The 12,800-nt window shown below is 40.2% G+C and overlaps 1 protein-coding gene across 4 annotated transcripts in view; it reads right to left on the bottom strand.

Moving 5' to 3' along the window:
• Positions 1-12,800, bottom strand: part of LOC107700068 (KN motif and ankyrin repeat domain-containing protein 1-like) — a 62,630-nt gene that overhangs the window by 12,695 nt on the left and 37,135 nt on the right. For 2 of the 4 annotated variants that reach the window (XM_016501578.1, XM_016501579.1), the window contains exons 2-3: positions 11,133-11,262; positions 827-3,469 (exon numbers count right to left, since the gene is read on the bottom strand). In XM_016501578.1, the coding sequence (XP_016357064.1) occupies positions 827-3,469; positions 11,133-11,169 (2,680 nt within the window). In that variant the 5' untranslated portion in view covers positions 11,170-11,262. Of the gene's footprint in view, positions 1-826; positions 3,470-11,132; positions 11,263-12,335; positions 12,535-12,800 lie in introns of those variants that run through there. The other 2 variants (XM_016501580.1, XM_016501577.1) reach the window with 2 other exon arrangements.

Genomic DNA, 12,800 nt, shown 5'->3' with positions numbered 1-12,800 from the left:
TTGGCAGCACTTTAGACTGACCATTGGCCATAATCCTGATGTGCATGTTAAAAAAATTCTATCTCTCGAGTCCCTGCAGAGTGGAAGCAACTGTGCTAACTGCTATCTTCAGAGCATTCCATAAAAACTCATGCTAAAAGCCTGGCATTTCTAAAGAAAAGAGAACTTTTAGATTCTTGTGATTTTTTAAGCCTTTCTTGGAAAAAAAACATGAAGTACTTGTGCACATACTTAATAATACTTTTGATGCTCCCCGAGTCTGGTCCTATAGAGAGAAAGTCTTTACACAAAGCTTCTTTCCATTACATAACACTGAGGACCTATGAATCAGCATCAGCAAAGACAACAACTAGCCATTTAGCACAAGCTGCTGCCTTCCAAAAGAGATGAGATCATTGTTGGATTATATCCAAAGCTCCCATGTATTTTTCAGGGTCAGAGAAAACTTTGCCCTGTCAAATCGTGTCAGGGATCATTAGAGATGCAAATGCACCATGTACCCTTTTGTCTCATCCCTATTCCTCACCATACTCAGCAGGAAAAGGGGGCCTGAGTTTAAACATAGCAACTTGGAGCACAGCAGTGCTTTATACTAAACATTTTTCAGTGATACTTTTCTTGTTCTGCATGTATGTTCTTTGGTTCAAGTTTTGGTTCATGTGAAATATTGCACATATGATAATTAAAACAAATATTTAACAACAATTAATTTATACTGACTAGAACTAGACCAGATTAATGAGGTCCTTGTAACAAGACCTGTTGAAAATTCAGCAGTGGTCCTAAAAAACATTGAGCATGTAGGATCGAGCAAACTGAAACTAACCTTTCACGGTGTGGTCTGAGTTCTCCTTCTGCCTCAGAAGATCCACATTGGAGAGTTCCTCAATACTTCCATACTTCATAACTGAATTGATGGATGATAGAGTTGTAACCAGCTCACAGTTGATGGAGCTAAACTGGGATTGTTGAGGTGGGTCGAATGCATCTGCCAGCTCACTGTAGTTCTGAGCAAGCAACATCTGCTGTTCTTGCAAGAGCTTCTGCACTCTCTCTATGTAGTGATCAAGTCCAACACCTGCCCCAGCCTGTGAGTGAATGGGTCCTGCTGATGACATTGATCCCACAGGAAGACTCTCAACTTGGATCGGGGTAGGAGACTGAGAAGGGCCACATGCAATGTTCCTTGTCTTCTGACCAACTAAAAAGTTTTCATGTATGTCTGTGAGGCCAACCCCGGTCTCTTTGGTTTTGCAAGATGGCGACTTGTCATGCATACCTTCTTCGGATGCTGTAGTACCTACTGAAACTGAGCGAGTTTTTAATGTGGCCGGCACATCTTTTACAAGACCATCGCCAATGGCAATTGTACGAGTCTCCACTGGTATAGTGCTAACTTGTTTGTCTTTTGAGTATGGCTGTGTACTGGTGCAGGAATCAGTAAGAACTACCTTGTCTGTATTGGTTAACTTGCCTATTGTCTCAATTTCTGTGTTTGTGTACTGTGAGGCACACATGGGTAAGACCATGACTCCAAAGTCAGTTCTGTGAACTTCATCTGTTGCTGTGCTCTGGGTTGCCATCTCCTTGATGGGTCTGACCATTACATCCACTGTACAATCTCCACATCCAATAGACCTGAACTCCTTAGCTTGTTCAGCCTTGGTTTTGCAAAGTCCTAAACCTTCGGCTGTTAATTCAGTGTTGATCCCCATTTCACATACACTTAATTCCATTCCCACACTCTGGTTGCACATCGTGACCTGCCTGCCAACACATTGATCCTTAACCTCAGCACATTCTTGTACAACCCACTGCTCCATTGGCAACTCCGGACCCACCGAAACATGCCTTGTCTCTGGTCTGCAAATAATGCCTACTGAATTCATTTGTTGGACATGATTTGTACTTGCATTGCTAAATTCAACATGGTTGCCCACACCTTGGCTCTGTGTGGACACTCTGGCCTCCACTGAAGTGCTGTACATCTCTGGCCTTGCCATCATACCCTTGTCGGCCTTTTTTCTCGATCCAGCCACTTGAAGCTGAAGCTTTAGCTTTCCCATTTCCATTTGGTGGGTGGTCTCCTTAAGTTGAACCTCCAGTCTGTAGATATTTTCTTTCAGGGCTTCGATAGTCTGGTGCTGCATCTCCATTTCAGCTTCTACTTCACTACTCATACCTAGCATGGCTTCAGTCACACCAACTCCTGTGCTCCTCAACTCCTGCTCTGTTCCCACAGCCACATCTCTGTTTTGCCCAGGTGACCTCCGATATACAACCACATTGTTCATGTTCTCATCAGCTCCGACACCAATGGACTTGCTCTCACGCCTCCGCCACTGGATGTTTTGGTTTGTTTTTTCCTCTGTTTGGTGTAAGCTGTGCTTCCTTTTCTCACCATTATCCTGCAGGTTCCTCTCCAAAGCCTCCACTTCAGCCGTCAGTTGCCTGAACTCTTGTAGCCTTTGAGTGCTCTGCTCAGTATTCTCCATCTCCTCAATGTGAAGTTCAGAGCCTGTCCTGAGCTGGGTCAGTGGCTCATACTGATCAGCACTGCCAACACTATAGGAGCGCTTCCTGAAGCCTCCACCTGGACTTTGCCCCGCTACCTTGGAGTTCTTCATCTGAGACACTAGTTGCCTTTTTTCTTCTTGCAAGACTGAGATCTTGACTTGAAGGATTGGGATGGTCTTTACTTGCTCCTCCAGTTCTTTTAGTCTCTTTAGAGCCACTACCATCTGTTCTCGAATGTGCTGGAGGTGCAGGGGGCTAACATTGGTCACTGGTGTGGTAATGCCTGAGCTGAGGGGACTGTGGCGGATCGAACTGCCCATAGAGGATGTGAAGTAAAGGTTGTACTCGCCATTGCCTAGATGTCCATTATGCTGAAAAGAATGTGAGTTGGGTGAAACCTGGCTTGGCCCATAGGAGCCACTGTAAGAGGACAGGGAACTGGAAGAGCCCATTCCTCCAAAACTGGCTAGTCGCCGACGAGGCGGCTCATTGACTGGTGGCTGTATCAGGAGCCGCTCCTGTTCCAGTCGCCTTCGGGTCTCCATCAGTGTTTTCTCCACCTGGGGATTATGGCGAAGAAGGTGGGGAGAAGGTGGAGGCAGCAGTTGCTTGGTCTCAGGGACGTTCACAAAGGCTTGGGGAGCTTCATGGACGTGGGCAGTATGGCCAGGGGGGGCTACCTGGTTCTGAGGCATAAAGTAGACGGGCAACTGTTTGCTCTCATCGCTGTTAGAAGAGGACAAGGAGTCTGTTGAAGTCCACTCAGTCTGGCCACTGCAACTGCTCTGAGGCGGCGGCACAGACCTGGACACTTTTGGCTTCCTTTGGATGTTTAGCTTCTTGATGGTGTTGCCCCTCTCGATGTCATCCACATACTTAAGGAAGTCCAGGTCTAGCTGATAACCATACGGGGTTTCCAAACAGTAAGGGTCCTTCTCATCATGATCTTTTTCTGAAAAAAAAAAAAAAGTTAAATTAGTTGAATACGTTATCTAATCACTACAATTTATTCAATTATTTTTTTTTAATATCCAAAATGTCAGAGAAGAAAATGTATAATCGGTCCTTAAAATTGGTTACATTTTTTAAAGCTCTGTAACACCATATAACTTTGTGAATGCAAATATCCCCAATTATGATAATTTCCTTTATGCAATATTACACAAATATTATACACCAATATGTGGTATTGAAGCCAAAGTAATACAATAACAACAAAAAATGTATTGATTAAAACAGCCAGCTAGTCTAAAAAGTTGATTACTACATAGAAAGAGCACAGAGTCTAAAAAATAAATTCTCTTTTTGACAGAATGGTTCTCCATTCCCTGTTACATTAAGACATATACAGTATGTAAGTCTCTTACCAAAAGGTGTCACTCCTGTGGTTGTAAGCCCAAAGGTGTGATAATGGTGTGATCACAACTGTCATACCCAGTAATCATAACAGTGTGAGTCAGTCATTACCCCTTTACACTTACACAATAAATTGTTAAGATTTTTCCAAGAAGAGTCAAACCATTAACTAACATCTATCGATTTCCAACACCAGATTGTAAAGATGTATTCTGCACAACTTCATGGCAAAACAAACTCCATGTGTTTGTTGAGCATTTGCAAGGGGAGGGTAACTGGGGGTGGGCTTAAGGGAAAACAAGGAGAGCAAATATTTCTTTCTACCCAAAGATGCATTTGGTTCAATGCAACTGGCAATACCTTAAACATTTCACTCACTCACTACCTAGCAGACAAGAAATGGCTTCACAGAGAGGCAAAAATTTTAATGGTTTCTTTTTAGCTAGAAGCCAAGGAATATCCATCAACAGAGCTTATATCACAGTCCAAATTCCTCACCAGACAGAGAATTCCTCCCGTCAGTTCGACAGATTAGCTCTCTGGAAGCCAACACACTTTTTGATGATTTACAGAGCAGACACAGTGCATTAAGAACAATCAACAAACCATTAAATACATTTTCTTTGTACCTTTTAAGGAAATATGTAAAAAGCTAGAAAGTTTACTTGACCATGTAACACTGCCTTCCGTGTCCCTTATGTAAACTTAATTGAAAGGTGTTTTGAGAAGGTTAAGGCAACCTAATCCCTCATTGTTCAAGCGTCACTTACCCCAAGTCAAACAGCAGTCCTCATGCAGCGGCGCCTGTTCCCTTACAAGCCGTAATAGAGTTTTATAACTAGAACAAGCTGCAGGCTGCCTCCCCTCACTCACTGAGCACTTTCTCAACCTTCACTCCATAAGGGGAAAAAAATTCCACTATTGGTGTAAACTTAGCCTAGCTCAGCGCAGCCTTTGATAGGCTAAATGCCTCCACCAATCATGCAGCATTTACACTGTTTCTTCTGTCTTGCCTCTCTCAAAGTGTTCTTTAAACACTTCGTAACCCCTTCAAACAGTGGTCCTTTTTTAAGCACTCTTTCTAGGCATGTCTTTGTCATATTAAGGAGCCTAAACTCAGCAGACACATAATACAAGGTTCATTTAAGCTTTTGCTGCTCCTTAATGTGAACTATGTTCAAAACACCAATATATGGTTACATAAATATTCTTTATTTAACCGCGCAACAATTATTCAACCTCACTGACAAAACCTCTTTTACTGTAGTTGCACTGCAACAAATGCTAGCTTGTTCAACACACCAGCTAGCTTTGCTGACTATAGCAAGAGCACAACAGCAATGTCATGGAGAGCGAGACAGGCTTGTCTGGTATGAGGAACAGACACTTGGGCAGCTGAGTGCTGACCTCACTGGTGAAGGGGGAGGGGGGGCATGGGGGTGTAAACCTGCAACACTAAAGGGGCAAGCGAGAAGCGAGGGAAACAAATGAAAGCAGTGTGACAAGCAGCTCCAAGAATAATCTACCCACACTCTCTTTTAGCAGTCTAGAATTACACTACCCACCATTAGATACAAAAACAGCCAAACAGCCATCAGATCAAAATAGTTTATGTTACGGGCAACGTACTGAAGCAAACTTACTCTATGATGGAAAGCACTTTGAATGGTGTGAGCTAGGCTGGTCTAAAGTTCAGCAACCACCTGGCAGCAAGTAAAAGATTAAAAAATGACCAAACTGAGACAGCACTTACAGAAAATATCATAAAGACAAATATTCGCGCACCACCTGTGTAAATTTAAAATGGATGGTAGTCCGCTCCTGTATTGGGTGTAGGCTAAGGTTTCCTACTCCTAGGTTGCTTTAGACTGCAAGTTATAGTCCTTGACACAAGGGGGGAAAAAATGAAAATTGCCGGGTGACACAACCTTTTTTTAAGAAAAAATGTGATTGGCTAAAACAAAAGTAAGGATATGGCAGCAACCAGTAAGAGAGCAGAAAAAGGAAGAGATCTGGTAGGTGGAAAAAACAAACATGACACATTAGCATTTGGCATGTCTGTTGTCAAAGTTATTTGTGGACAAAACGAGCAGAAAGAGACACCATGTAAATGGTGTTTATAAGTGGTATGGAATACTGTGAAATCTACAGGAAGCTTTATTGTTCAAACAATGACAAATGATTATGTCAATATGAAGAAAAAAATATTAAGTACATTCAGTCCACATTAGGAGTGATTTAATGACTGTCCAATCTGTCTAGACCAGGGGTTTTCAACCTGTGGGGCGCCCCAGGGGGGCGCCAGCACCTGTCAAGGGGGGCGCGAGCATCAGTTAATTCAGAGACGTTCTCTTGAGAATTTATGAATATGAGTTAACAAATCTTTAGCCATCCACTAGGGGGCAATCTGACTCCCACTGCTAGTCGACAGTTAGAGCAGAGTTGGCTCGAGTATCAGTCACGCTCAGTGTTGCCAAGTCCGCGGTTTTCCCGCGGAATTGGGCTACTTTAACACTTGCCGCGTTTTGTAGTTTTGAGTTTAGGTGGGTTTCAGCCCCACTATCTGTCACCTTAGCCCCCCAAAACTATCTTAACGATCAGGCCAGTGCTGCTTCCTCGAGAAAGTTTTTCATTCTCACGTACTTTAAGTCTTGTCAGTTTAAACATTAAAGTAATTTTAAGCCATGTAAGCCCAAGACATCTCAATGCAGTACTCACGCGCTGTGATAAAGCATTTCTATGCGCACCGCTCACACACCTGAAGTGCACAAACAGAGCCTTCTCAGACAGCAGGTGAATACCAATGGCTGTCTTGACAAGTATCCTTGTAAGCACAGTCGGTTGTTTTAAGTGAATGGGGGGGCGCATGTCCTAAAAGGTTGAAAACCCCTGGTCTAGACCATTTAAAAAGGTCAAAATGTGTATCTGATTTGGAAGAGGGGAAATGGTTTGAACATGGAAATAGTTCTAAAATATGAAACAAGGGGTGTTTCTTCCTTTTTTTTTTTAAATATGTTTTCACTTGCATTTGCCAACAGACAGGATGGTGTGAATTATCTCAGCTAAAATCTCACAAGACAATGTTTGACCAAATGTAACATTAGTGTCATGTAAACAGCTGAAAAAAGATGTCCACAGACAGCTGTGCTCTTTTTCCTGCTTGATCTGTGCACTAATTAATTCTAAAAGAAATCTGCATTGTTAAAAGCGCTATATAAATAAAGGTGACTTGACTTGACTTGACTTAAAAGAGGTGGACAGAAAGGTACATTAGTACAAGTGTGCCTCGCAATCTTTGAGTTTAAAAGGTCATGGCTTATCTATGGTGTCTAACAAAAATTGTCTGACTAAATGTCTGAAAGCATGTCAACAAGTAGCTGCTAAATATTTGAGCGATCAGCATTACATTGTCACCAGACAACATGCTGCCTTGCAAAAGTTGGTCACACTTTATTTTAAGGTCCAGTTCTCGGTATTAACTAACTATTAACTATGAATTTTGCCTCAATAAACTCCTAATTACTGCTTATTAATAGTTAGTAAGGTAGTTGTTAAGTTTAGGTATTGGGTAAGAATGTAGAATATGGTCATGCCGAAAATATGCTTTATAAGTACTAATAAACAGCCAATATGCTAGTAATATGCATGCTAATAAGCAACTAGTTAATAGTGAGAATTGGTCAGTATACTAAAGTGTTACCCAAAAGTTCTGTAGTTCGAATTTGTTTTTGGCCTCTTTTAGGTTCTGCCTATTACACTGGCGCTCTACTCCAATACAACACTCATGAGAGTATTCATTACCAATTACAAACCCCTGAGGACAATGTTTATAGTTCTCATGTCACACAATGAAATCTCAGTGGATCTCTCACAGGGTTCAGGATCACCTTGGGCACAGATCTGCTGAATGTTAGCAATGAAAATAAAGTCTATTTGAATGTCAAGCCTTTGATGCCCAAATCCATGATGTGGGAAGAAAAACAAACTTCATAAAGCTTGTTTTGCTAACCACAAAACCTATATGGAAATTTGAGAGATCAGCATGTCAGGAATGACCTTCACCCAAGTTATCTTTCACAGCAGGAAAACGTGAACATGTGCATTTATTTTTACCTAAACAGAAGAAAACATGTAGGAAATTGTTACCTAAAAAGTTATATATGAGCACTTGATATCATTATCAAGTAAATAAAGACCATTATGAACTTTTTGGCTGCATACAAGAAGCTATACTATCACTGAAGCTATACATAGTTGAATATATACAAGGAAAACATGACCAATTACAGTTCAATATGCAAATATTATGATAAAAGAAGCCTGTAAGCCCCAGCTGGAACTTGTGAACATGGATATAAAATATCTTTGAAACATGCACCTGGAACATGTCGATGTCTTTCAGAAGGCATTTCAGGCATGCGCACTGCAAAAACTAAAACCCTTATCAGTGGCCTCCAGATCTTTACAATGCCAGTTTGCTTAAAACAGTCCAGTACATTAACAATGCAAGTTATAACATTACCTACTGCACTGATGCTATAGAATAGGACAGGGGGTGTGATATTTCCTGGTGGATACAAAAAAAAACATGTTGTACAAGACCCTCAAATGAAAACTCTTTCAAAAATTATCTTTATCAAAGTAACTACTAACTAGGGTTGGGTATCGTTTGGGTTTTTTTCGATACCGGTGCCAAAAAAAATCCCCCAAAAAATGATGGATTGGCCATTAGAATAGAAACAGAAATAGAATAGAGAGTTCAAATGTTAGAGGATCAAGTTTTTTAATAAAAAAAAACAAGCAGATAAAATTAGAAGTAGCAAGTTAGAATAGAGAGTGCTAGAGTTAGAGGGTCAAATTAATATGAAAGAGATGTGTTTTCAGCCGTTTCTTGCAAATATTAAGGGGAATGTGAAAACAACATGGACACGCTCGTTACCACAAAGATGTGTTGGATTTGTATTATTAGAGCTTTCCGACTTGAGTTCACGTGCATTTTCTCAGTCGGGAAATTATTTTTCATGTGCGGTGCCAGTGATGATGCTTCTTACGTCCGTTTCGGAGAACCGGAGGAAATATTTCAATCGATTGCTCAGGCATGGCACCGAAATGAGGCACCTAAATCTGCGTTCTGATTCGGTTCTAGTACATACCGGTTACATAGGTACCGGTGCCACATTGGTACCGGGTTTCGGTACCCAACCCTACTACTAACACAATAGCTTGAAACCTGAAAACAAAAATACAAAACAGCAAAAGACAGTTCACATGCACTTAAGTGATTCAGTATCTACAACAATTAATTTGTTTTACTTAATGGTCATTCCTTCAGTCCACCTTTAAATGCCTAGAGCACTGAATATAATACGGTTTTGTGACTTACTGGGACAGAAGTTTGACAAGTAGTACTGTAGCAGGCTAGCACTACTGGTCTGAGCATATCAGAGTCTTCTCTCAAACACACACACACAGAAGAGAAAACAGAGGCCCTTTTTCTCACTCTGGCCTGGTATTTCCTGACCCGGCCCATGGAAATCCACGTCATTTTCAAGACCACACTAACAAACACACACAGAGCCATTAAGCAAGCACAACAACAATGCTGGAACAGATATAGAAGCTTCTCTAAGAATAGTCCTGTCATGAAATAACAGAGCGAAACCCAGAGAAACAGTGAACCGATTCAGTATTAAGCACTCATATTAACTAAACCCGGGATACATTCCAGACTAAAGCTAATTCAGCCAATATTAATAGTAACTGAACCAAGAATATCAGAAGGAATGGCGGTAAATTACATGCAGGGTACATGTAGGGTACTTCTATTTTTTTATACAGCAATTTGCTTTGAAGCTTTGTACACTCTAGATCAGAATAAAAGCTTGACTTTATCGACAGTCAATACACAAAGAAACTATAAAGATGTTTAAATGTTAATTAGGTACCAGATCACTTGTATAGCAACGAACATTATAACTCAACAGTAATCAAGTGGCCGTAATACTACTGTCCAACAATTTAGCACGTCCATTAGCCCTTCAATGTTGACATGCTAATCAGCTAGAACTCTAGACCTCATAATGGCACAGCTTCGCAGCCTTGTTCAAGACCAAGTGCTCTGGCCTTAGATTGCTGTGGAGCCGCCATATGGAAAGGGTTCAAGACAACACAAAATCTGCTTTAGGCTGTTACTGACCTGAATTTCATTGTGCAAACATCAAAGGTGACAACCACAGACAACCAAAATGCCCAAAGAAGATAAAGAAAGAAGCTATCTATTGACTGAGTTAGTTTCATTAAAATGATTCTGATCTACAACAAAAACATGCCTGCTTGACATTTAAAGTATCATCAACATGACCTTTTTTCAATAAGCTGGCTACATGGCCAAAATGGAGCAAAACCCATGGTTTCAAATCCTAGTTGAAATCAACTTGGGGATCAATTAATTTCTACTGAATCACACAATATAAAGTGAATGACATAACAGTTCTTCTTATTATGTTGTTGCTCTTTCACTTTATTGTCAGGAAGAATGCACAGTGGAATGTGTTGACGTTGTGGTTGTGTGTTCAGAGCACGGCAAGGCTGACAAGCAATATTTCACTGCATGCTGCGAAAGTCACACTTCTATACGGTGTTAGACCTGCAGGACTGTGCAGGTCTTAAAACAGAATTGTAGACTTGTATCCTAAAACAGTGCCCAATAATCGGAAAAGTCTTTAAACATACAGTAAATTTTAAATATGAAATGAATGTGAAAACAGAATACATAGACAGAAACCATGACAGAAAACATAACATACTACATATTTAGCATCTCAAAACAAACAAGAATCTGTAGTTCATATATCCATATGTTTATACATATATTCATGTTCATATCTCTGTTCATATGCTCACCTGGGTCTTCACTTGGTTAAAGCTGAAGTGTGTACATTTGCACATTTGCACATTTTTTATGTTAAAAAAACTTTCTCTATTTCCATCTTAGTTTTTTTTGTAGCATCGCAACCAGTTCAACAAACAACAAGGAACAATTGGCTCAACCAGTGGTGTGAGTTTGAGGTGGGACTGTTTAGAAGACGGGGAGGAGTGTTTAGGAAACCTGTTTGACAGCAATTATTTTTGCAATTCCATTTGGTGACAAAATTACACACTTCAGTTTTAACTGAGAATAATTGTAGGCATAAACACTGATGATTCATTAGCGAACAGATCATTAGACAATCAGACTAATTAAAAGGGAGGGGTATTACCTGAGGCATTGCCGTTAACGTGCATGGTTTGAGCCATTGCCGCAGACACTTCGCTTGAAATCCCACAGAGAGCCTGAATGCACTCATGCAAATGCCATGCATCAAATCAGCTTGCCATGCAACCTGCAAACTGGACAAAACACAATGCACAAAATGTCAGACACAATGGCACATGCATGATTCACAAAAACAAATACACAAACACACACTATGAAAAATAAAAAAAATAGCTGAAGTTTGTGAAACAAATCATGGGCTCGGATTTGATATAGGTGAGGCCTAAGCTTAGTCATGCACCTTAGTGCTGCAATTTTGTATTTGTGTGCATGACCTTACGGGTAGTTCAACCAAAACATGAGATTCATTTAGGTCATTTAATATTTAACAACAAACAGAACCTTAACCTTCAAATGGTGGGCATATAGAAATAACCTTGTGACAAATCCTAGTTGAAATGTTAGTTAACTCAAAAAGTAGAATTTTGTCATCATTTACTCATTAAATTTCAGGCTGTTTCTCACCCAAAGCTATTGTATAGTTTCAAAATACTTGGTACATGAGCACTGGTATCTTATATGATGCTTCTGATGATGTTTTTTGTCATTTTGAGCTTGAAAACACAAGTCCTCATTCACTTTCATTAATTTGTAAAAGAGTGGACAGGATGTTCTTCAAAAATACACATTTTGCATTCCACGTAAGAAAGTCAGTCAGTCATACAGGTTTGGAACAACATGAGGGTAGTAAATGATGACAGAATTGTATAACTTTTGGGTGAACTATTCATTTTATAACTTTTTTCCATTTGATTCACCATGTATTGAAAAGCCCAGACAAAGCTAGCCTTATAGCCAAACAAGGTCGGGTACTCAATCACCTTATAAGAGCTTTCAAATGAAACTGCACTCATTCTAAATTAGCACTGAGACTGGGAGATGGGCCAACTTCAAAAGCAATAAGCCCAAATAAAGATCAGAAATGAGGGGCAACCAGCACACAATCTGCATCCATCTCAAACAAAATGATTCGAATTAATATTGATTCATATTGATTCTGATGCCAAACTTTATTTTGTGTAAAGGAGCAGCTGTTTGAGCATCAGTAATATCAAAAACTAAGTATATAACTCAGTATTACTGAATTCAGCATTCAGTATGAGCCTAAAAAAAATCATTTAAATACTAAAGACAGCAGAGCGCTGACGGAGCAGCAGACATGCATGTGTGCAGCAGATAGAGTGGTGGGTCTCATAAACCCCTAGTGGAAGAACGGCAGGAAGAAGGACCAGTGGGAGGTCTGCAATGTTCTCTGAAGAACACATACTTGGGAAGCTAGTAAAAACAATGATTGGACCAGTCTGAGTATTGTGAAATACAGGACATGTTATGGAATTTCCTCCAACTCACACAAAAAAAACACAAACTCACATATTACAACTACAATAAAAACAACATGTCATTTTTTTTGTGGCAGACACATGCAGCATGGCCAAAGTTCACATCCAAACTGAGGTTACCACTTAGAAGTGTTGTGCAATGTCTTATTCAACAGACACCAAAGCAAAATGTAGCTGATGTTTGTGAAGTTTCGAAATTTATATGAATAGAAGACAGAGGACAAACTTTTCCTTTTCATCATTAACAAGCATATATATATATATATACACAC

This window comes from Sinocyclocheilus anshuiensis, unplaced genomic scaffold (assembly GCF_001515605.1).
Source record: "Sinocyclocheilus anshuiensis isolate Anshui unplaced genomic scaffold, SAMN03320099.WGS_v1.1 scaffold983, whole genome shotgun sequence".
Lineage (NCBI taxonomy): Eukaryota > Metazoa > Chordata > Actinopteri > Cypriniformes > Cyprinidae > Sinocyclocheilus > Sinocyclocheilus anshuiensis.
The sequence above is the reverse complement of the archived record's forward strand: the minus strand, read 5'-3'. Positions and strand labels throughout refer to the sequence as shown.